The sequence below is a fragment of the Megalobrama amblycephala genome, linkage group LG5, assembly GCF_018812025.1.
Source record: "Megalobrama amblycephala isolate DHTTF-2021 linkage group LG5, ASM1881202v1, whole genome shotgun sequence".
Lineage (NCBI taxonomy): Eukaryota > Metazoa > Chordata > Actinopteri > Cypriniformes > Xenocyprididae > Megalobrama > Megalobrama amblycephala.
The window spans coordinates 12,305,669-12,331,402 of NC_063048.1; the positions used below are offsets into that span (position 1 = coordinate 12,305,669).

General features: G+C 35.5%; 2 protein-coding genes across 4 annotated transcripts in view; one reads left to right on the forward strand and one right to left on the reverse strand.

Annotated features, from left to right (window-relative positions):
• Positions 1-4,386: 4,386 nt before the first annotated feature.
• On the reverse strand, positions 4,387-10,533 carry manea (mannosidase, endo-alpha). The gene is made up of 5 exons (XM_048190721.1): positions 10,330-10,533; positions 9,013-9,632; positions 8,822-8,931; positions 8,661-8,737; positions 4,387-5,804 (listed from the first exon to the last, which is right to left on the reverse strand). The coding sequence occupies exons 2-5, from the start codon at positions 9,512-9,514 to the stop codon at positions 5,168-5,170; spliced, it is 1,326 nt and encodes a 441-aa protein (XP_048046678.1). The 5' UTR covers positions 9,515-9,632; positions 10,330-10,533; the 3' UTR covers positions 4,387-5,167.
• A 5,097-nt stretch (positions 10,534-15,630) lies between these two features.
• bach2a (BTB and CNC homology 1, basic leucine zipper transcription factor 2a) overlaps positions 15,631-25,734 on the forward strand; it is a 35,602-nt gene continuing 25,498 nt past the window's right edge. Inside the window, exon 1 of one of the 3 annotated variants that reach the window (XM_048190724.1) lies at positions 15,631-16,682. The gene's annotated coding sequence lies outside the window, so the exon portion shown is untranslated. Of the gene's footprint in view, positions 16,683-16,714; positions 16,861-25,734 lie in introns of those variants that run through there. The other 2 variants (XM_048190723.1, XM_048190725.1) reach the window with 2 other exon arrangements.

Below are 25,734 nucleotides of genomic sequence, written 5' to 3' on the forward strand. Positions count from 1 at the left end.
TTGGGTTAATTTTATTTAGCAAACTGGGTTATTTAACCCAGCATAATGCGTTGTTTAAACCAGATTCATTTTTACTATAATGCTAGCTTTTTTATACTCCACACAACCATGGTTTGCATGATAATTCCTTTATTTTCGATCATATTTTATAGTATAGCATATTTTGTATCGTTTTCAATACATGGGTCAAAGACATGACAGGGCTTTTTTTTTTTTTTTTGTCCAAAGCCCTTAATAATAATAAAAAAAACAAAGATATGACATGTAAGGTAGTAAAACTAGATCTTTTTTATTGAATCCAAAAGGTTTTAATTATATTTCGCTACATATATAAAGGTATTTTGAAGATTTGAAGTGTCAAAAGGTCATTTGGTTTAACCGTCCAAAGGCCAATATAGCCATTTTATTTGTGATCTAAATACAGTTGCAAGAAAAAGTATGTGAACCACTTGCAGAATCTGTGAAAATGTGAATAATTTTAATAAAATGAGAGATCATACAAAATGCATGTTATTTTTTATTTAGTACTGTCCTGAGTAAGATATTTTACATAAAAGATGTTTACATTTAGTTCACAAGACCAAAAAAAAAAATAGCTGAATTTATTAAAATGGCCCCATTCAAAAGTTTGTGAACCATTGATTCGTAATACTGTGTGTGGTTACTATGATCCAAGACTGTTTTTTTTTTTTGTTTTTTTTTGTGATGGTTTTTCATGAATCCCTTGTTTGTTCTGAGCAGTTAAACCACCCAATGCAATTCTTCAGTTTTCAAGCATTTTTTGCATATTTAAACCCTTTCCAGCAGTGACTGTATGATTTTGAGATCCATCTTTTCACACTGAGGACAATTGAGGGACTCAAACTCAACTATTAAAAAAGGTTCAAACATTCAAGTCAAGTCAAGTCACCTTTATTTATATAGCGCTTTTTGCAGATTGTGTCAAAGCAGCTTTACATTGATAACTGGTACATAATTTGGCTGCACAGCAGCTCTTAAATAATAGTGTCAATGCAGGCAGATCAGAAGCACTGTTGAATAAATGTCAAGAATACTATTGAATATCAAATGTCAAGTGTCCCCAACTAAGCAAGCCAAAGGCTCACTGATGCTCCAGAAGGAAACGCGATGCATTAAGAGTTGGGGGGTGAAAACTTTTGAATTCAAATATCAAGGTAAATTGTACTTAATTTGTCTTCCGGGAAACATGCAAGTATCTTCTGTTGCTTCCGAAGGGCAGTACTAAATGAAAAACAATGATATTTAAACAAAATAAGAAAAATTGTGACATCTTCCTGTTTAAAAGTTTTCACCCCCCGACTCTTAATGCATTGTGTTTCCTTCTGGAGCATCAGTGAATGTTTGAACCTTTTTTAATAGTTGAGTTTGAGTCTCTCAATTGTCTTCAGTGTGAAAAGATGGATCTCAAAATCATTCAGTCACTGCTGGAAAGGGTTCAAATATGCAAAAAATGCTGGAAAACTGATGAATCTGCAGGACCTAGAGGATTTTTCTGAAGAACAGAGCTCAGTTTCACTGCTCAGAACAAACAAGAGACTCATGAACAACCATCACAAAACAAAAAAACAGTCATGGATCATCCAGGTAACCACACACAGAGAACCAATGGTTCACATACTTATGAATGGGGTTATTTTAATAAATTCAGCTATTTTTTGTCTTGTGGATTATATGTAAACATCTTTTATGTAAAATATCTTACTCAGGAGAGTACTAAATAAAAAATAACATGTATTTTGTATGATCTCTCTAATTTTATTAAAATTATCCACATTTTCACATATCCTGCAAGTGGTTCACATACTTTTTCTTGCAACTGTATCTTAAAATGTAATAAATGTATATATTTTTTATTCTGGCATGATTTTATAACATCATATATCAACATATATCAAGTCGTTGCTTTGTTATGAGAAAGAATGTCCGGAAAAATGAATTTCATTAATGTCATTTGGAGTAACCAATATAAAGGGACCATTTTGGATCAAGTCATGCAGTCAAGGACAGGATGTGACATCATTCAGACACCTTCAAAGTACCACATGGTCGTGAAGCAAAGTAACAAACTCTTTTTTAACTATTTGAAAAATTCATGTTTTCACTTGCTCATACCATGTCCTGAAACATCAGGTCATTCGGTACAATCACTATAAATCAACGAAAATGTTGTAATATTTTAAAAACTTGTGCTAAATATAAGAAGTTTTATTGTCCTTTTAGCTAGCTAGATATCAGCCTGTTAGCATTGTTTGAAAATATAGTCATTCGGTATAACCAAAATTGTCATTTGGTAAAACTGAAATTTTGGTTAAACCGAATGACTGTTTTGGTGACAAATTTTGTCCATCTTGTAAAAAATGACAAAAGCAATGTTAATTGATTAATAAAACCACATAATCTCATTGTAAGCACTTAATTAAACTTCAAAATCAATTATATCTCCATTATGTTTTGTTTTTTTACACTTTTAAAAACCTTATTTGTCAATGACCCACATAATCCCTACATTTAAAGGGTTAGTTCACCCAAAAATGAAAATAATGTCATTTATTACTCACCCTCATGCCGTTCCACACCCGTAAGACCTTCGTTAATCTTCAGAACACAAATTAAGATATTTTAGTTGAAATCCGATGGCTCCGTGAGGCCTCCATAGGGAGCAATGGACACTTCCTCTCTCAAGATCCATAAAGGTACTAAAAACATATTTAAATCAGTTCAGGTGAGTACAGTGGTTCAATATTAATATTATAAAGCGACAAAAATATTTTTGGTGCGCCAAAAAAAACAAAATAACGACTTATTTAGTGATGGCCGATTTCAAAACACTACTTCAGGAAGCATCGGAGCACAGATGAATCAGTGCTCCGATGCTTCCTGAAGCAGCACTCAAAAAAAATGAACTTTCACTGTTGTTAGTTTCACTCAAACCACCCTTGTTCACATTACTTAAAAAACTCATGTACCTACATGAACGTAATTTAACTGCGTTGTTTCTACTAAAATTGAGTATTGTCAGCTTTACTTAGTGTTTGTTCAGTCAACTTAACATTGCTGAGTGAAACGCACACATTGTTGACATAACTAACTGTGCAGTGGATCCGTAGTTCCCAGCATGCTTTGCAAGGGACTGCATTAGGAGAGTAAATTTAGGGATTAAAGTGTTATTTTATGTGTTTTTCAGTCAAGGGAAAGATGTTGTTAGTTTATGTTAGTGTTTAATGTTCAGTTATGTTGGACATTTAGAGTAGTTTCTGTAATGTTTTTGAATTTTGTGGTTACCATCATGCAGAAGAGTGTTGCCTGTGTTTAGGCTGTGTGCACTCATATACTCATGCTTATAGGATGAAACTCCTGCTCTCAATTCAATTGAGTTTGTTCAATTAGTTATTTTTTGAGTGCATTTTGGACTGAGGGGCTGCATTCTGATATGTTGTATCCTTTTTATTTAAATGACTATTCAAAAAAAAAAAAAAAAAAAGTTGACCTTAATCAACATAATATTATTAAGTAATCTGCACATATAAATATTATGTAACAGTGACATTCAAATGATTTGTATTTACTCAAAGAAATTTTGTCAGCTTTACTTGAATTTCTTTTGTTCATTCAACTAAATAGTTTTTTGTACAAATTACTCAATATTGTTGCGTGGAACCACTTGACACTTATTTTTTAAGTAAATCCAACAATTCATTTTTTTGAATGAGTGTTTTGAAATCGACCATCACTAAATAAGTCGTTATTTTGTTTTTTTTTGGTGCACCAAAAATATTCTCATTGCTTTATAATATTAATATTGAACCACTGTACTCACATGAACCGATTTAAATAAACCGATCTTAATTTGTGCTTCGAAGATTAACGAAGGTCTTACGGGTGTGGAGTAATAAATGACAGAATTTTCATTTTTGGGTGAACTAACCCTTTAAGCTTGATTAACAAATATTAGAAAAAAAATACACATTTACAAGTAATTCAAGTGTAATCGACCAGTCTCTGTTGTCCTGTTTCCACCGCTGGATCTCGTGCCGGAGATGGCTCGCGTTCTTTAGACCGCCGCCTGTGTTTTATTCGTAGCTGTGACTGGTTCCATAACCTGTCCATAAATAATCAGTGTACAATTCTGAGCACATATTTTAACATCCTAAGTATTTATATTCTGTATCTTTTTAATAAAATCATAACATTTTATGCAAGGCATCAGGTGTTTACATCACACCAAAAGACCGATGCAACACTCGTTTAGGTGACTCACATCGCACCCCTGTATATTGCTTTGCTCAACCCAGAAAAAAAAATAACCCAAGATTTTTTTAGAGTGCACAGGCAATTCATATAATTAAAGCTTTCAGTCAGACTATCTCTGAATGCAATTTGGTAAGTTTAATGAGCCAGGATTTCATAAAGGAGTAAATAGGCATGCAAGCCAATCAAATGCACACAACTCAAAAACAACAAAACCAATTGTGGCCCAATTAGGCACTAATAAACAGCATTAGGCACTGCTGTTTGAATCGATTGCAATGCACAGAAAAATCTTTAAACTACTGATAAATATATGCATATGATGTACGAAAATGATTTTATTTTAAATAATTTATTGTTCTTTTAATAACTCCCATTAATATAGTTAATAATAAATTAATGCTTCAATTAATTCTAATGCCATGACCATCACAGGCAATTATTTTGGTCACACTTTATATTAGGTGTGTTTAATGTTATGCACTTACATTCAAATTTAAAGCATGTGACAAAGTGCACTTATTGTAATGTTCATGAATATCATTTGTGAATCTTGAAAGACTTTTTACAGAATGCCAGTTTTAAATGCATATTTCAAAATAAATGTAACCCATTTAAATTTTAAGGTAAGTACAGAGTAGTTAAAAACATCTAGTATAAAGTAAGGCTGTTATTTTATGTACAGCTTCCATGCGGAACATCTCTGATTGCAATTTAGCATTAATAATTTAAGTGTTTAATCAGTCAAGTTGTCATATAGAGTGGTAAAAGACATGTATGTAAAACAAACTGCACACAACTCAAACAGAACTAAATTAAACAAACTATGGCCTTAGTAAGCACTACTTAGGGGCAATATTGCTTTTTCAGGATTAACAATGAAGTCAATAACTCCTCTTTACTCCAGCCATTTCTTCTGCTCCTCGCTGAATTTTCTAGCCCATTTTTGCGTTAACTCTAAATAAACTGTAGGTTTATGAGGAAGGTAGTCAAGATACACAGTTTTACCCCATGTCTTGGGGACGGCCTTTTCGATTTGCGTTCCTTCATGCCATTCATTGAATGAAGTTATAGAGATGATCTGTGGCCTTGCCTCCACGGCCGCATTAAAAGCATTCTCGTAATACTTCCCATTAATGCGGTTCCTTGTATTCTGGGAGTTCCAAGGCCTAATGCTAGTGTCGATATAACCTGGCCCTATACTTGGAATGAATAACAAGTCATTATAATCACAGAAGGTTTTGATGGATCTCCAGTTGTGATGTGAGGAACCATACGTAAAGCCATTGGTCGCAAAATACGTGTAGAGTCCATCAAATCCGGCAGCCTGTATGTCCTTCTTATGCTTTTCTTCCACAAGAAGAGCAATGAAGATGCCATCATATGGTGTCCCTCTGATGGTCGATAAACCGTTCGGCTTAAGCAGTTGTGCCCAAACATCTGGAGTTTGTAAGTAGGAGTCATATATATAATACAGTGGAAGAAATTTGCCAGTGCTTGTTTTGTATCTATAAAAAGCAGGATGGTTTCCATACCTGTAAAATATAATATATAAGTGTTATTAAAAACAAATCTGTACATTGAACATTCATCACTGAGAATAACTACAGATTATTTAGATTAACTACAGAATAGTTAGAGATTAATATCACTGCTTTTCTTATTTTAAAGTCCACATGAAATGGGGGTTGCGATAGTCTTTTCTTATTGTGATGTATATCTGAGTGAAACGGCTTCTTGAACAAGAAAAATTGTGGAATGGGACTGGGATTTTGTCCATCGGGAATTGATTGGGCCACTGGATGTTGTGGTTTGCTATAGAGGGTATTAGAGCATGCCCCCTTTTTCAGCAGCGCTGTTTTTTTTTTTTTAATTCATTTTTCTCATAGGGATTTTAAAATAGTCTTTGTTAAAGAGTTATAAGCCCTGAACCAAGCCAATCAGCTACGAGCTGAACCACAACACTACAAACTTTGATTTGAGGCAAAAAAGTTTTTGAAAATCAGACAAAAAGACAAAGGTACAAGACTATGTACTTAACAGCTTTAGTGAGGGAAAGAACTACAATCCCATGAAGCATTGTGAACAGCAGAATCTTATTAAAAATGATGGAAAATATATAAAACTACTTTACAAATGTTGATTATACAGCATCTCACAGAAGTGAGTACACCCCTCACATTTTTGTAAATATTTTATTATATCTTTTAATGTGACAACACTGAAGAAATGACACTTTGCTACAATGTAAAGTAGTGAGTGTACAGCTTGTATAACAGTGTGAATTTGCTGTACCCTCAAAATAACTCAACACACAGCCATTAAAGGGTTAGTTCACCCAAAAATGAAATGACTCACCCTCATGTCGTTCCAAACCCGTAAGACCTTCGTTCATCTTTGGAACACAGTTTAAGATATTTTAGATTTAGTCCGAGAGCTTTCTGTCCTTTCATTGAAAATGTATGTATGGTAGACTGTCCATGTCCAGAAAGGTAATAAAAACATCATCAAAGTAGTCCATGTGACATCAGTGGGTCAGTTAGAAGTTTTTGAAGCATCGAAAATACATTTTGGTCCAAAAATAACAAAAACTACGACTATATTCACCATTGTATTCTCCCTCCGGAATCCTTTCTATTGAATTGATTCCATTGAATTGATTCCATTGAATCCTTTCATCTGTCGGCGTTGGTAATGCACTTTTACGTCATTGTTTTTGGCGATTAGGACATCCGCGACATGCACACTTATGCATCATTTTAAAAAATATAGCAATACCAAAATACAAACAATGTAGAATAGCTTGAATACAGCGTGCGTCTCCCTCAGACTGTAAACGAAGCTCGGGCGCACCGGATAACACGTCAGCAGCGTCTTACGTCAGCAGCATCACTGCGGAGTCGTGAACCACACTCCGGAGCAGAAGGGGGTGGTAATGCACCAATAAGCTGGATGCCAACCGCCGTAAAACAGGAAAGAAGAAGAAGAAGCGGCGGAGTCGTGAACGCGGATTGACAACAGACCCGGAAGAGAAGACAAAGCTGAATAAAGTCATAGTTTTTGTTATTTTTGGACCAAAATGTATTTTCGATGCTTCAAAATGTCGCGGATGTCCTAATCGCCAAAAACAACCACGGCGACGTAAAAGTGCATTACCTACGCCGACAGATGAAAGGATTCAATGGAATCAATTCAATGGAAAGGATTCCGGAAGAGAATACAATGCCGAATAAAGTCGTAGTTTTTGTTATTTTTGGACCAAAATGTATTTTCGATGCTTCAACAAATTCTAACTGACCCACCGATGTCACATGGACTACTTTGATGATGTTTTTATTACCTTTCTGGACATGGACAGTATACTGTACCAGTCAAGCATGGTGTTGGGAATATCATGGTCTGGGGCTGCATGAGTGCTGCCGGCACTGGGGAGCTACAGTTCATTGAGGGAACCATGAATGATCCCCTCCCTTCGGACACTGGGCCGCAGGGCAGTATTCCAACATGATAACGACCCCAAACACACCTCCATGACGACCACTGCCTTACTCAAGAAGCTGAGGGTAAAGGTGATGGACTGGCCAAGCATGTCTCCAGACCTAAACCCTATTGAGCATCTGTGGGGCATCCTCAAACCGAAGGTGGAGGAGCGCAAAGTCTCTAACATCCACCAGCTCCGTGATGACGTCATGGAGGAGTGGAAGAGAACTCTGGTGGCAACCAGTGAAGCTCTGGTGAACTCCATGACCAAGAGGGTTAAGGCAGTGCTGGAAAATAATGGTGGCCACACAAAATATTGACACTTTGGGCCCAATTTGGACATTTTCACTTAGGGGTGTACTCACCTTTGTGGCCAGATTTTGTGGCATTATTTTGAGGGGACAGCAAATTTACACTGTTATACAAGCTCTACACTCACTACTTTACTCTGTAGCAAAGTGTCATTTGTTCAGCGTTGTCACATGAAAAGATGTAATAAAATATTTACAAAAATGTGAGGGGTGTACTCACTTACTCAGATACTGTATGTATAAAAACATTATATTTTAAAGGGTTAGTTCACCCAAAAATGAAAATTCTGTCATTTATTACTTACCCTCATGTCGTTCTACACCCGTAAGTTTATCTTCGGAACACAAATTAAGATATTTTTGATGAAATCCAATGGCTCAGCGAGGCCTGCATCGCCAGCAATGGTACTTCCTCTCTCAAGATCCATAAAGGTAGATTTCATTAAAAAGATCTTCATTTGTATTCCAAAGATGAACAAAGGTCTTACGGGTTTGGAACGACATGAGGGCGAGTAATTAATGACAGAATTTTAATTTCTGGGTGATCTAACCCTTTAAGTAAATGAATAGCGAGGGCTGTATGAAAGACATCAAACGTACCTCTCTGTAATATATTTAATATTTTCACGCATATTCACATCATCTCGTCCTTTGTATGGTTCAATATGAAAAACAACCTGTTAGGGACAAAAAAAAATGCATGAGACACAACATCAAAAGCAAGAATATGAATTTCAAACCTTCATCTGTATCTACAGCACCTTCAACTGATATTTGTCAGCTGCATCCAGAATCAAAGGCAGCAAGTTATCAATTTCTTCACCATTGTCGTCCTTCATACTACGTGGATACCACGAAATTGCTAGAACACCTGAAGAAAAGCATATTCAGTAGATGGATGGAGCAACTATAAATAAGTAATCATAATGTGTGTTTCAAAGAGGCTTCTCACCAACAGCAGCTGTTCGGAGCTGTCGCATGTGTTCCTCTAAAACTGTCGGATCTCTGGAGCTGTACGGACCCAGTGCGGGGTAGAAATTTGCCCCGATGTCATCAGGAGGCTGGTGTTGTCCTGTGGGATAACCTGAGGCCACTTTGGTGTCCCAGTGAGGTAAGAGTTGATGATTCCAGTGAACATACTTTCCATCAAACTGAGGGTTCCCATACCACACATAATAGAAAGCATGCACATTGTAATTTGGTTCAGGGAAATCTTGCATTTTGTTCTTCAGGCTATCAGCTTTCTCCGCTGGTATCATCTGCGCAGGTTTCCCGGTTACAACAACCTTGGTATCTTTTTCCATTTCTCTTGGAGGTTCAATAAGTCTTAATGCAAACTGACTGCCAATATTGTTATCCTCAGGGCTCAGAGACTTTAAGATGACTGTTATAATAAACACAACCAATGCTAAAGCGATAAGTGCAAAACATGATTTCCGCCTAAACCGTGCCATTACCCTGGAGGATGGTTAAAGTCCATTCCACCAAAGATGTTCAGTCAATGGAGGAACAAATATGTTTAAAAAAAACTCTCAAGGTTCCTTCTTCATCTTTAGGCTTCTGCTGGAATAGCTGTAAAAAAAATCAAATTGAATTAAATAAATAAACCCACTGAATAAATAGGTATTTTTTTATTTATTTAGAGAGTTAAATAACTATAAATAAATAAATAAAATTAGCATATTACTACTACTAATAATAAATAAACATGTTTAAATGAAACTCAGTCTGTAATGAGGCAGTAGGTCATATCAAGGCATCTTGTACACTTAAATTGCACAACTTAATTTGATTTTACAAATCATTAACTTTTTAACCTATGCTCCGTTTTATACAGAGTATGCATGCAGTAAGATAGAAGGGAAATCTTTCTTCTATCAATTTATAGCTTATTTCTACATTGATTTGAGCATTTGTGAAAATCACTGTATTAATTTAAACACACTACAGGCAATATTAGTATGCTGAAAATGCATGGACATTGTTGCATTTAAATGACATTATTGCATTCAAAATAACAAAAAATAAATTAAAGCGTGGATATTATTGCATTTAATTGGTTAACCTATCAAAAGAATAAACATAACACGGTTTCCATGATTTTAAAAAAAATCGACAATTTTTAGTTGCAAATCTTTCATATTTTTAGACCTAAAATGAACACTAAGGGTGAACACAAAATATAAAAGAAAACAGATGCATTGTACAGTTATTTAACATTGAAACGTGTAATTGAGACTGAAACACACATTGTTACACAGCGTCATACCTCTCTTGACAGACATCAAGTGGCAAACCTTGTGTTCAGAAAATATCTTACACTTTAATCTAATACGGAAGTATCAGTGAACAGTATTTTCTTCTGTCCTGTTTATTCGGCAGTTTTAGAGATACGTGAGTTTTACTGCAATCTACTGGACGGGAGGCGAATATATGACGCCTACTATGGAGAAGGCTGAACTTATGAATAATAATTAGCTAGCGTTTACGTTCCTCGGCGAAAAGCCAATCACGAAGCCTGATTAATATTCATGAGCTAAGCCTTCTCCATAGTAACATTCGTAAATGCGTTGGCTGGAGAGCGGTGAAAGTCAAGCCGGATTGCCATGGCAGCTGTCAGGCGTCGGTTGATAGTTATCAGTCGTCTCATTCACTCGTTGCCTGTTTCAGTTTGGATCAGCGAAGTTCAGATTTCCTTTCCTCTGCTGTGTTTTGCATTTTCCATGACAACAAAATGAAAATGTGCGAAATGTCCTTTGACAACTTAAATGTAATGTGCCACGTACTAAACAATAGGGTATATATATAAAAAATGAATACAATAATAGCGTGTTGTGGTTTCAGCCCTAAACAGAAGATTCTATTATTATTATTAATTAAACTTCGACAGGTCGATATTTTGGTTTGAAATTTCGAGCTAATCACATTTTCAGTTGTAGCCACGAGGGGGCGCTGTTTGCATTAAAATAAAGTGGGTAGACTGGAGTAACGGCAAGGCTGCATGTTACATGTTTGTTCAGTTATCTGAATGTTTACTTGAACGTTTATTGTTCATAATGTACACATGCATCATAATGTGCAAATACATTATGAATTTCTACAATATTGCATCAATAAAATAAAATTTGGCTAACAATTAAAAAGATAAAGTTCTGGGTCTGCACACCTCAAATTAAAGGCACAATCAATTCAAACACAATGTCCATTTTTAAATCTAGCTTATTGGATGTAGATGTATATATATATGGGTCATTGACGAATAAGGTTTTTAAAAGCGTAAAAAAAAAACATAATGGAGATATAATTGATTTTGAAGTTTTATTAAGTGTTAACAATGAGATTATGTGGTTTTTATAATCAGTTAACACTGCTTTTGTCATTTTTTACAAGATGGATAAAATTTGTCACCAAAAAAGTCATTCGGTTAGACCAAAATTTCGGTTTTACCAAATGACACTTTTGGTTATACCAAATGACAATAGTTGCGTCCCAAATGACACACTATACACTATGCACTTATGCACTATGTACTCATCCATGTAGTGTGTGAATTGTATAAGGTTATTTTGTCATTTAACATCGGTGTCTGATCTCCCCTCCCCCTCCACTACGTAATTAAAGCTGCGACAGTTGAGTGCACGAAGTGTCCAACATTCCACACTTTGTTTTTTCCGTTAATTTAGTGCATCATCCGGGTATTTAAAGTGTACTTTTTGTTTTTGGAATTTTCAGTGTGAATGCACTACTCGCACTATTTATACTTAAAAACGTCATAGAATAGTGCATGTAAGTACACAAATTGGAACACATGATATTTTCAAACAATGCTAACTGGCTGATATCTAGCTAGCAAAAGGACAATCAAACATTTTATATTTAGTACAAGTTTTTAAAATTTTACAACGATTACAACATTTTCCATGTTTTATAGCGGTTTGACCTGATGTTTCGGGAAATGCGTATGAGCAAGTGAAAACATTAATTTTTCAAATAGTTAAGAGAGAATTACGGTGCATTCCAAACGGGATATAACGCCCTCCGAAGGGCACTTCAGAGTGAAAGCAATCATGGCCGCCATATTGAAGGGTCGTTCCAAACCGAAGTGCTCAAAACTGGCCACTTCAAAGGGCCCTTCAGAATGAAGGATTTCAAAGGGTACAACTGATGGACACTTCGGGCCCCTGTGATACTGTGCACAGTGAAGTTGTTTGGAGTCACAGAATGGGTACCGAAGGCTCGTAGTTCGATTTAGTATGTATAGTATTTTTCTATGCTGTAATATTTATACAAGTTAGATTATTATGGTCAAAACGACATTGTATTTTACAGCTCCCTTTATCAGTCCATTTAAATGTATCAAATACATAGACACAATATACAATATGGTGCCATAAACCAAAAATAAATAAATAAATAAATAAACTAACATTAAACAAAAGGCGCAGCTTGCACAATGTACTCATCGTTCAGAGCGTTTTTTGGGAGGTCAACCAGCGTACAAAATGTGCGAAGAAGGCGTCTCCTTGATTGTCTCGTTAAGATGACGCAGAGTGCGTTTCAAAAAGTTTTTTTGACCCCTACACCCTTCATCCCTTCGAAGCTCGCACTCCGGAGGGAAAACCCTTTCAAGGGATTAGGGCATAAGGATGAGACCTTCCGAATGGAACGCAGAGTAGGATTAATGTGTATATATATATATACACGGGGGGACGGCATCCCCGGAGTGAATTTCAAGGGGGGACGGCGTTCCAGTTCAAATTTGGTTTGATTTTTTTTTTTATAGAAATGAAGGGATTTCTGTATTTACACTCAATAGCCTATGAAAACTAAACCGATTCAGCGCAAAAACATAGCGCAATAAAATTGCATGATTAATCATAAAAAGATCGCAATCTGAATTCAAACACCCACGCGATCTTACTCAGTGCTCGAAGTGGGCTGGTACGCACCGGTACTTTAATCTGTAGAATACCCACGCTTTGTCTTGCATACCGGCACTTCACGATCTAACCACCACACCGAAACATAGAATCAGGCTGTTAATTAATTTTATAAATCGCGTGTTCGGAGCTTTTATAAGCATGAGTGGCGCACCGCACGCGAATCACCGCAGGCGCGTTCACCAGCGCGCTCCAAAAGTGTGATAAGATTTGCGCGAGCCGTTCCTATGATAAAATAGAACGTTCTCAATAGAATTCAAATGGGGTTCATTTGAATTCTATTCAGAATGTAGTAAAACGTTATGGAGAAAGTCATCATGATCTAAAAACAGCCAGTAAAAAGACTGATGAAAAGAGGGGAAAACATGATGATGATCCTGCAAGCTTTTTAAACTTCTCATGGCCACCTTTCCTAGAATTTATCACGTTCTATTGTATTTATTGTGGTACTTTTTAACTAACTTGTTCAAGAATTTATAATATATAATCTATTAAGGCAATAGATTTAAAAAAGAGAGAAAAAAGTTAACATTGCCCTAAGCATGCAATGAGGAGCCATCAATGGTCTAGCTTTAATTATATCCTTATTGTAACAAATGCTATGGTTAAACAATTACAATAACTACTTTTTCATAAGGCCAATACAAGTTAGAATCATGGATCTTCTTGAATTATTGACTAAACATTAGTTTTCCTCATGTGTTAAATGTGTTCTGCTAATATGACAGATATGTAAGTTCGGTATAAGAACATTTTAAGATAGTTTGACTTCCCATGGTACTTTGTAAACAATTAATTGTTAACTATAGGCTGTTACTTTATTGCAGTTGTGTTATCAACCAACTTTGCATGTGTGGACCATTTTGCAAAAATAAAGCAACAAACCAATAAATAAACCTCACGAGGGAGCAAACCCAAACTCCTCGCAACCAAGGAAGACAACCAGTCCCCCATCCCAAACGGAAGTGAACAAAATAGAGTAAATTACCCTTTGAAAGTAACTTGATACTTCAAATAAAGATTGCATCAATTACATCATTACACCAGTAGGTGGCGACAAATGATTGTTAAAAATGTATTTGTCATTGATTCATTCATTACAAAGAATTGTTCAAAAACGTTGATTCATCTATGAAACAAGTGACATCTTTATAATTGAGTCATTGAATCATTTATTCAAACCGATTTTTATAAAATAATAACTCATTCAAAATAATTAATGTTTTTTGTAAATAGACTGCAGCAACTAACATGATGTCAGAATCAGTAAATTACTTATTTTTTTTTTTTTTTATTTTTAGTTGTCTATTCAGAATCATGGGAGAATTGTGAACACTATTTAAAAAAATGTGATTCTCAATTTTCCAGAATCTTGCAGCTTATTGAGTAAAAATCAGCAGTTGAAATTATTTCAGCGAATATTAGAATAAAACTGCATGTTCAGGTAGCAATGTTTTTTTTTTTTTTAAAAAACAAAACAACAAAAAAAAAAACCTCTATGGTCTATGGTAACATCCTTGAAACAAAAAGTTTTATAAAATGATAAACATCACATTTCAACCCTTTTAACCATTGTTTAAGAAAAGGGATGAGTGAACATTATTATATTTACATTATTATGCAAATTATTTTGCTTTTTAGAATGCACATCAGCTTCCTTTTGCATTAAAACTGGATTCCCCTTTAAATGTGTAATTGTTGATTTCAAAGTATACTAAACTGAGTGGTAGCCATCCAAAACATTAAGTTTTCTTTAACCTGAGGACAAATGTATTTAAAATGTTTGTGACCTGTTCAATTCACTATGCACCACATATGCAAATTCCTAGACAATGTATCTTTAATTTGGCTAAAATCAAACAGGTTATTTTCTCCAAGCAAAGATTCTGTTGAATGAACATGTTTGTGCCACACACAATTCATAAATGTTGTTCATTGTGCTTGCTTGATAATTAAGAAAATATTGAAAATATTGGAAACATGAAATAGGCCTGTTTAATGTTAGCAGATTATATAATTGTATAATATTTTATATTTAAATACATCTGAAAGTCATTGAAAGTAAAAAAAAAAAAAAAAAAATCCTTCCCATATAGAGTCCCCCAGTGAATCTCAGCCATTTCCAGCCTTGTATATATATATATATATATATATATATATATATACACTATTTATTGAACAACATTATTTAATTGGCTCAGAAACAAGTAATAGATTAGACAAAATATTGCCCATTTTAGGTGTCCAAAATGAATTATATCTCATGTTTAACCACTATAGGAGCCAGCAGGAAATCCCCAAAGCACTGGCCGAAATGAAGCTGTTCTCGGCGGGTACACGAGCACTGAACGGTCGCTGAGCTCGCATCTCCAAAAAAGTCTAAACAAATTGTAAATTAGGTGCTATGATTAAACATGAATCATATATTTCAGGTCTAAACAACTACATTCTCACCTGAAAAAAAAAAAAATACAGTTTGTGGTACAACAAGTGGTAGTAGTAGTATTTTTAAAAAATACGGTGGATTTGCTCGGCCGCCATGACAATCGCTTCAAGCAGAGTGATACAAACAGTGAAAAGGTGAGAGTGCTGTTATCACTAGAATATCGCACGGCTATCAGCCAATCAAATTTGAGAACCAGAAAGAACTGTTGTATGTATAAATACACACACACTAACATCAATACTGAGCTGCTGCTGTAATCACAATCCCTGGTGTTTGAAATGACTTGAGTGACTCAAACAAAGCTAGAAAGCAATCATTTCCCAAGTGCACCATGAACACTGACAGGTTCACTGATGCTTTGTAAGGACGGATGCCGAGCTGAGGCATTTTTCGCATCTTAAGGTCTCCATTTTCAGCGATAAAGAGGACTTTGATGTCAGTGCCACTCTGCGCCTTTGAGAATCTGTCACAGTTATTTTTGAACCTAACAGTGAAATTATATGGCTCGTTTGGATCAGAATCAAAGGAGAAGCAAAAGCCGTCTGCAACAACGCGATAATTCATGTAATTGCTTGCCAGCTCCTTTGGGGTACAGTGAGATTAAGTGCTGTGATGCTTACTCTGGCCTTGCTCTAATCTAAATACAACCACTATAAAGCTCAATCTGTTTTTAAAGTATGAATAACCTGAACTGTGGTTGCAATTTTTGCTATCATATAGGCTACTGTTTCTTTTTTAAAGAAGAAGTCGCAATGTGAGGGTTTCTTCAAATCAATGCTTGCGTGTATAAGGTGTCAAAATCCCATTATCTGTGAAATCATTAGCACGCCAAATGCGTTATACACCTATCCGCAGTATGCAGCACTTCAGAAGGTGATTCATTTACAGGTGTGAGGATGTTAGCTAGATTCACAAATTGTAGAAACACTGAATGGCTCGCGCTATTTTATCTCTCTTTACTATGGGCGCATCGCCATGACGTCATCGCCCCAATGTCAACAATGTAGCAATTTAGAGGAGGCGCGTGCTGGAAATGCCACAATCAGCAAAGAGCAAAGCAAAAGCACGCGGTCTCGAATGTAATCCAACACAGACGGAGACACATCATTCCTCCTGCTTCAAAGACACGAATCGCCGTGCACACGCTCCTCCAGCTGTTCACGAAGCGCGAAGAAAGAGACCATGTGAACGCGCGTCTTGCAGAACATCTTCTTGCAGGAACGAGTGAAAGTTTAGGTGAGTGTGGTGCTGCTCGTTACAGTTTATGTCTGTTTGGGTGTGAGAGTCTCGTCGACAGGAGTAAGTTGACTGCGGTACCAGAAGAGGCAATGTCTCAGCACAGAGAGAAAGCTTACGTCAACGTTTTCGGATACAGTCAGTCAGAGGGGCTGCACTGACATTTTTAGGTCTGGAGGTTCGTGCTGCATTTAGTCACTAGGAGATGGCAGGTACAATTATGGGCTGGACCGACTGCACTCTGACTGAGACAATAGAAAACAGTGATTCAGCAAGACGACATTTAATGCCATTCTGTGTGTTCATATCTATCTATCTATATATCTATCATACAAAAGCAAAATGTTGTGTTCATCACAGGGTTATTGTAGTTAACTAAAACCATACAATTTCCTTACTTAAAATAAAATGAACGTTGACTGAAATTAGAATACTATTTTATTTTAGCTAGTTTTCAAGGCTAAACTTTAGCTCGATGTACTAAAACTGAAGTTAAAACTATATAGACGTTTAAAAAACAAATAAATGACAAAAACAATAAAAATTAGGGCTGGGCGATACAGCTAAAAAAATTACCATGATATAATGTTTCATATTGATCGGTATCGATAATTATTGAACAAATCTGAGTAGAAAATTTTTTTTTGAATTTAACCAATGCATTTTTAATTAAGGCAAACAACAAATAATTTTTAAAACAAAGCAAAATAAAATGTAAACGAATATTTCTTCTATTTTAGGCCTATATGAAGATTAAATAAATAAGTGTTAAAGAAACTGCACAATTCTGGATAAATTGAGAAACTTTTTTTTTTTTTTGTTTTTTTTTCAAACCGAGATCACAATTCTGAATGATAACTAAACGAAATAACATGTAAAGAGGTTCTGACAAAATATTAAGAGCTGCAGTCTATTTTAAAATTTTAAATATATTTGAATTAATTATTTAAAAAAAAAAAATCTGTTTGGATGACACGCTCATAAATACTCTTGTTTCATTACTGGATGAATCAGTGTGCTGAAAGAATCTGTTGAATGAATACATTTTTTAACTCTCACTTGTCGCCACCTGGTGGTAAAACAATGTAATTTATAATTGCGTCATTTTAAGCGCGTTCAAGTTTCTTTCAAATGCCGATTTGCTCTATTTTGATCGATAACGTAGTCATTAGTGTTTAATCTGAACCATAAACTTTTATCTCAGTACTTCTGTGATAATCTGAATATTTGTAGCACAGAAATAAAGATACTGAGTGTGATTGAAAACACTGTTTGTGCAGCTGTTAATACCGACTTAACAACTGCTCTCTCAAGACAAACTTTGAAGTAGATCAACTGCAAGACGTAAGGAAACCATGAAATTCTCACACTGACGAGCTGACATGTCATTTTTTTATTCACAATCTCCTCGTCGCCGGCAGGTACAGCACTCATTTTCATGTGTTTGTGTGTTTTGATTTCACGTAGCGATTGGGACGGAGCGAGCTTGAGTTGTTCATGCAACTGAACTTAATGTCTGTTTACATTTTAATGCATTTAAGTGAAACTATAACGAGAGTTAGGCTATATCGAAAATTTTTTTCTATCGTTATCGATTAAGACGTACCGTCGATAAATATCGATACCGTTTTATCGCCCAGGCCTAATAAAAATACAAAAACATTATATAAAATGACAACAGAATATATAAAAATACAAACTCATTCATGTATACTCTCATATGTATAAAAGCTGACCGAAATCACAAACTGTTGCTATAAACTATTAGCCTGGTAATACCAGACTCTGCTACTTCACTTTGCTTCGTAGACAGAGTCTGGAATGGCATAATAGAGAAGTGTTTTCTCTCTCGCTAGGGGGCGCTTGTCTGAAGTTTAAAATCATTGGTTACCCGTAAGCCAATCAGATACGTTTAGTTATGACGTATGTTATGGGCCTGTACAGCCGCATCGAAGCACAGACATCATGCATCGAACTCAAATCTATGATTGAACTTCCACTGTAAACCTGTTGTAAACACATGATGATGCGAGCGAAATACCGGAGTGAACATGGCTGTAAACGACTTTTGCAGATTATGCGAAGTTAATGCATCCCGAAGTTTGCATCCCGTGTCTCGTTTCCCATTTCCGCGGTCGTTTCGGTTTTCGATTTCTCTAACCTACAATGTAAAACTCGGCGCTTAGCATCTACGTCACGGCTCTCAGCCCGCCCTCTGTTCGTTGATTGGCCCGGCTGTTTCCAGACCGGTGGCAAACACAAAGCTCTGACGCTGTATCAGACTGAGTACAGAAGCGAAATGAAATTGAGCGGAAGTAGGAAGTCTGATGTAGTCAGGCTAATAAACTATGCTCAAATTATGCTAATGCTGATGTTTCTTAAACCATGAAATTATCTAGGTGTGATGACTAGGCATGTGACGGTATCAAATTTTTATGTTGCGATTAATTGCTGAAGCTTTTATCACGGTGTATGGTATTATCACGATATTGAAATGAGTTCTTAAAAGTTAGGCTATACTTTTTTTTTTGCAACTTTTTTTTCTTATAACAAAAATAACTCTGCATGTTTAAATACACAAAAAAATATATAAGGTAAAATTTTCTAACAGATTAAAGTGCAAATGAATTAGGCTATAAAGAACAACAGGTAATACTTTACAATAAGGTCTCATTATTTAATGCATTAACCAAGATTGAGCAATAGCTACATTTGTTTCAGAAAGTATTATTTTCCGGGGTAACCGCTGCATTCTGCTGTTCCATCAGCTCCCTCTGAACGTGCACTTTCATTCAGTGTGTCTCCTTCACTCGTTCCACCATAGAGACAGAGCGCATTTAAGCCACGCCCACGCCGGTGTGGTGGTGGGGGGGGGGGGGGGGTGGCAATCCAACGTCTCCATTGACTTTGTATTGCGTTCCCCTCCAATGTATTTCTTATAGTAATATGACCCGTTGTGCTCTGTCTTACTGCCTGTATCCACTTTTGTGTCCTTAAACATTGTTTTTTGGGGTCGACAGTTTATAAAACTTAGTTCTGGGTTTTATTAGCTTGTTTGCTGTACACCATGTCACATAGCAGCTTTTAGACATTGTTCTTTTTTTTTTTGTTATAAGCCAGAAATTACAAAGAGGCAGCCTCACGCTATATAAAGTCAATGAAGACGGTTTTTTCAATCTGGGGATGTTAAAACACATTAAAGAAATTGAGGAATTGCATCACTATGTTGTACTGAAAGAAGAAGTGTGAGAGGGCATTGGTTGTTGGCTTTATGAATCTTTACTATCAGCCTGCCAAAACAAGCGTGTGTGTGTTGCTTTCTTGAACTGTGCTAGTTTTAATACACGTATGCCACAAAATCTCTTCTGAAATATCATATATTCCGTAACTATTTATGAAACCAATTGCGTTGCACCACATAGACCCAGATTTGATGTGTTTTTGATTAAGCAGGGAGTGTATGAGATACAGTTATGGGTGGATGTGTTTGTGGTTTACATCCTGTGAGATGAGATGTTCACAGGTCTTTGTGGTGCAGCAAAGAGACTAGCTAATTTCCTGTGTTCGTTGTGAAATTTTCATCATATTCTAGAAGTATTCAGATTTATTATGGATTAACCACTTTTACTTTTTAACTTAGATTTGCATAGGGAAGCTTTATCTCTCTGACACATCTTTATTTAGAGCTGTGACCTTAGTGTGGTAATATCATAAGCATTCTTGGTCTTAATGTGATAATGAGATTCAGCTACCAATTACTGATGTTCAGATCTCTCAGGATCTTTATGACAGCAAAGATCTGGCTTATAGGACTTGAATCTGTTTTAGTGTTCTTCCTGATTTTTTTTTTTTCAATTCCCATATGCAGTCTTTATAAGAAGTGTTAGAATCAATGGCCACAGCCTAATCAATGGCTCGTCTTCACTGTTGACTGTGCAGAAACCTCTCCTTAGTCATGTAACAGTGGTTTGTTCTTCTGATGAAAGCACCTGTTTTGTCAGCAGTTGTGGGTTTGTCGCTTATCACCGGTTGAGAAACAGATGCTATTTGTCTTCTGCTTGTGTTTGCAACATAACAGATGTTTCTTCATTGATTGATGTTTCTTCAAACTATTACAGACTGCTTCTGTAATGGTTTGATAAAGCAAACAGAACTCCGGTTCTGTGTCATGAAGTGCTTGAGTCACACTATACATGACATTTATAGTGTTCAGCAGTGGAAGGTGACATATTTCTCAATGTAAAAGCTGCACTGTACACAGATCAGCATCTCAGATGCAACATATTTAGTTTTGAGAAGAAATAATCACACCCAAAATGACTCTCTATACAGGTGTTCTCAGTGTTTTTTGTGCATTGTATGGGGCTGTTAGGGTTTCTGAGTGGTTGTTAGATAGTTGGTGTCTGGCCCAATTCAATGTAAGTCAATGAGAAGTTTTAGCCCGTTTTGTCTGATTGCTTTGAAAAGAAATGGCGCATCTTTCTTCATTCATGATTTGTGGTATAATTAATGTCTGTAGCATAAGGTACAGGTTTAAAAATAAAAACTCTAAGTATGGGCATTTATAATTGTGTTTTATTTGGCAAACACTAATATTAACAAACACAAAAAGCCCAAGAACTGCACTACTGTGTGTGCATGTCAATTTTATTAAATCTCTGCACCGTCAAATCTCTGAATGATGTGTTCAGAGTTGTGTTTTTGCTCATTTAGTTTCAGTTCGGCTGACTGCGTGTATCGTTTTTCACCACAATATTGCTAAATCATTTGTATGCCCCTTCTGTACCCAAACATATTGCGATTAAAGCAGTTCACAGCTAATAATGAAGTGCCTGGTCATGATATGATAATACTAATGCCTCTAATGCTCTTAAAGGACCAAAAGGTGAAAAAAAAAAAAAACGGAGCACTTGGCCACAGCTGTCATTTATTAACTGTGTGGACTTGATGAACCCACTGAGTACTGATTCACTTCCTGTTGTACAGCTAGAGTAGTGTTAATCTCAAGAGATCGACTCAATCCAAGAGAATAGAAATGCATCTAATGGGGCCATTAAGAGATTTCCTTAGTGGTGAAGATTTCCTTAGTGATTTAAATTACACAGGATGGTCTAATATGGGAAATGTTGTTGTAATAATGATCCTGAACCACCAAAATAGTAAAATGTTATATATTTGTGCAAATCATTTTACGCCTGTGTGACTATTTGTAAACCCGCTCAGATTTTACTATCTCCCATTAAAACAGTAGGTGACACAATGCAAATATAGCATTGGTAACATAATCTAATAGGTAGCACTTATTCGTCAGAACACTAGACAGCTTCACAAACGAGGGTCAGTTCAATGCTGGATTTGCACAAAAGATTAACATGATGCTACACGCTAGTTAATGAGTTGAATCAAATTAACTCCACAACAACTACATAAATTTATCCACTAACCATTCAGAAACGTCCATTTCCATTCTAAAAGTTGAAACTTCTTCCTGAGTCTCTCCATCAGTGTCCAAATCCGTTTCGAACAGGTAAGGCCGAACACCGCTACTGACAATTTCTGACATTTTAGCTGCGTGAGATTCTCCAGTTTTGTTGTTGTTGAGTATCTAAAGCATGAGCTATTAAAGCTCCGCCCTCTTCTGGAAAGAGGGCCGGGAGCAGCAGCTCATTTGCATTTAAAGGGACACACACAAAAACGGCATGTTTTTGCTCACACCCAAATAGGGGCATATTTGACAAGAAATAACAGGGGTATTTTGAGCTGAAACTTCACAGACACATTCTGTGGACACCAGAGACTTATATTACATCTTGTGAAAAGGGGCATAGTAATTTAGATAAATGTATAATATTTGTTACATTTTGGCTTTGAAAATAAAAAGCAAATAAAAAATACAAAGTAAACAAATATTAAAAATATCTATTTATTGTGGTTTTTGGGCTATTTGGGTGGGGGAGGGGGGCTAGTTATGTAGAAAAATGTATACATTTGTCTGAAAATAAAGAGAACATACAAAAAAATCTTGACAGACATTGTGTTTTGTATCATTTAAATATCCAGACGTGTTCACTTGCAACATATTATATAAATACTTTATATATTGAGTGATGGAATGGAATGGAATTTATTCTTAACATGGTGCAAAAGCGACATTTTAGTGGTGCAGAATAATAGTCGCTAGAGTAATGTTTCTTTACGAGATGTTTTTGCATATTTGACAAAAGATTCCCAAAACGGTTCTATGTGTTACCAAGCATTTTATGAAATTATGCATATCTCAGCTATTGCAGCTTCAGTCTGCAAATCCAAATGTATTGCCTCAAGATGCATTCATGCTGAAGTAGCAAGCACAAATCTCCAGCTACACCCCCGTCTCATCTCTATTATTCCTTTGAATATAAGTGTCACGATGCTTACCGCTGCAATTTTTTTTTTTTTTTTTTTGTATTTTACCGGAATCTTCCGCTTTGACAGACAGATGAAACAGGAGTTGTGACTCTTATCCTCTGTTTGAAGTAGGTCATCAGCTGACTTAGGTTAAAGTAACACAGCTGAATATGAATGCAGGAAACCAGCTGCATAGTAAGCAGTAAACACGCGTGGTTTTCAATATGACATGTGGGTTGCACTTCACCCGATAAACTCTTTGGTTGTGCTCTTTATGACGTGCGGTTCGTATCGTTCTTACTAGTTTTTATAGTACTTCAGTTAAGGTACAAGATGAATGTAGTCACGGCTAAATGACATTGTTAAGCACAATGTGCAGCTGTATTGAAAAATCAACTTCCAGGATGGGGACTATCCATTTCATAATGTGTAATTTGATCATGAATATCCTAGATTTCACTGAATTTTGTTACCTCTTTTGTTGCTATCTTTCGCTTTGACTGGCTTGAGTGGTCCAGTTATACTCTCGCTGCAGACAGAGGAAACATACCTCAGGCGAGATGTGATGTCAGTGGTTCAGCTGAAATAAGAGAAGAGAAGACGACATCCTAGAAAATGGAGTGGCAGGAAAGAAAGGTCATTCCCAGTGGATTGATATACGTGTGCTTTTTTTAGGAAAGGTCTATTGAAATGACAACAGTGAACTTCAGCTCAACTTCAGGGCGATGATTCTAATGTCATTGTAATATTGCTTTCAGCAGTTTAAGAAGCACAACTGAGTCCTGGAAACATGGACGCAGAAATTGTAATTATAGCGGAACTTGCTCATGACTTAAGGCCTTAATTAATCTAGAAGTTTTGCCCAATTAGTGACCAAAGCTTTACAGTACAAAAAAAGGAAATAAATCAAAAGTCAGTACATTTTAGGACACTATACTTAACATGGTTCATGGTATTGTTCATGCAAACCTTTTTGCCTTGTCACATGTCATTAATTTATGGAAGCTTGTTTCCGCTTATGGAATAATAAAATGTAAAAGATAATTGCATCTTTTTTTTTCTGACTTTTTGTTTGGCAATTGTGAATTTATATCTCACAATTTTGACTTTTTTCTCATAATTGTGAGTTTATATTTCCCAATTCTGACTTTTTGTCTTCCAGTTGCGAGTTTATATTTTGCAATTCTGACTTTTCTCACAATTGCAAGTTTACATCTTGCAATTTTTACTTTTTTCTCACAATTCTGACTTTTTTTCTATCAATCGTATATATATATTTCGCAATTCTGACTGTGTTGTGCAGTTGCGAGTTTATATCTCGCAATTCTGACTTCTTTTCTCACAATTGCAAGTTTACATCTCGCAATTTTGACTTTTTTCTTATAATTTTTTTTCTCTCAATCGTAAATATTTCACAATTCTGACTTTGTCTTCCAATTGCGAGTTTATATATCGCAATTCTGACTTCTTTTCTCACTATTGCAGGGTTACATCTCACAATTTTGACTTTTTTTTTCACAATTCTGACTTTTTTCCTCATAATTGGTTTATATTTCCCAATTCTGACTTTTTGTCTTCCAGTTGCGAGTTTATATTTTGCAATTCTGACTTTTCTCACAATTGCAAGTTTACATCTTGCAATTTTGACTTTTTTTCTCACAATTCTGACTTTTTTTTCTATCAATCGTATATTTCGCAATTCTGACTTTGTGTTTTTCAATTGCGAGTTTATATCTCGCAATTCTGACTTCTTTTCTCACAATTGCAAGTTTACATATCACAATTTTGACATTTTTCTTATATATTTTTTTCTGTCGATCGTAAATATTTCGCAATTCTGACTTTTTGTCTTCCAGTTGCGAGTTTATATTTTGCAATTCTGACTTTACTCACAATTGCAAGTTTACATCTTGCAATTTTGACTTTTTTCTCACAATTCTGACTTTTTTTCTATCAATCGTATATATTTCGCAATTCTGACTTTGTTTTTCAATTGCGATTTTATATCTCGCAATTCTGACTTCTTTTCTCACAATTGCAAGTTTACATATCACAATTTTGACTTTTTTCTTATATATTTTTTTCTGTCGATCGTAAATATTTTGCAATTCTGACTTTTTGTCTTCCGATTGCGAGTTTATATCTCGCAATTCTGACTTCTTTTCTCACAATTGCAAGTTTACATATCACAATTTTGACTTTTTTCTTATATATTTTTTTCTGTCGATCGTAAATATTTCGCAATTCTGACTTTTTGTCTTCCGATTGCGAGTTTATATATCGCAATTCTGACTTCTTTTCTCACTATTGCAGGGTTACATCTCACAATTTTGACTTTTTTTTTTTCACAATTCTGACTTTTTTCCTCAATTGTGAGTTTATATCTCGCAATTCTGACTTCTTTTCTCACAATTGCAAGTTTACATCTTGCAATTTTGACTTTTTTCTCACAATTCTGACTTTTTTTCTATCAATCGTATATATTTCGCAATTCTGACTTTGTGTTTTGCAATTGCAAGTTTATATCTCGCAATTCTGACTTCTTTTCTCACAATTGCAAGTTTACATCTCGCAATTTTGACTTTTTTTCTTATAATTTTTTTTTTCTCTCAATCATAAATATTTCGCAATTCTGACTTTTTGTCTTCCGATTGCGAGTTTATAT

What these genes read in the sequence shown, in the direction of transcription:
- manea (XM_048190721.1), bottom strand. Translation starts at nt 9,514, where the DNA reads ATGGCACGGTTTAGGCGGAAATCATGTTTTGCACTTATCGCTTTAGCA. An exon ending in GCTCCGAACAGCTGCTGTTG is followed by an intron (nt 8,932 to 9,012) that starts GTGAGAAGCCTC and finishes GCTTTTCTTCAG; the next exon opens with GTGTTCTAGCAATTTCGTGG. An exon ending in ATTAAATATATTACAGAGAG is followed by an intron (nt 5,805 to 8,660) that starts GTACGTTTGATG and finishes TATATTTTACAG; the next exon opens with GTATGGAAACCATCCTGCTT.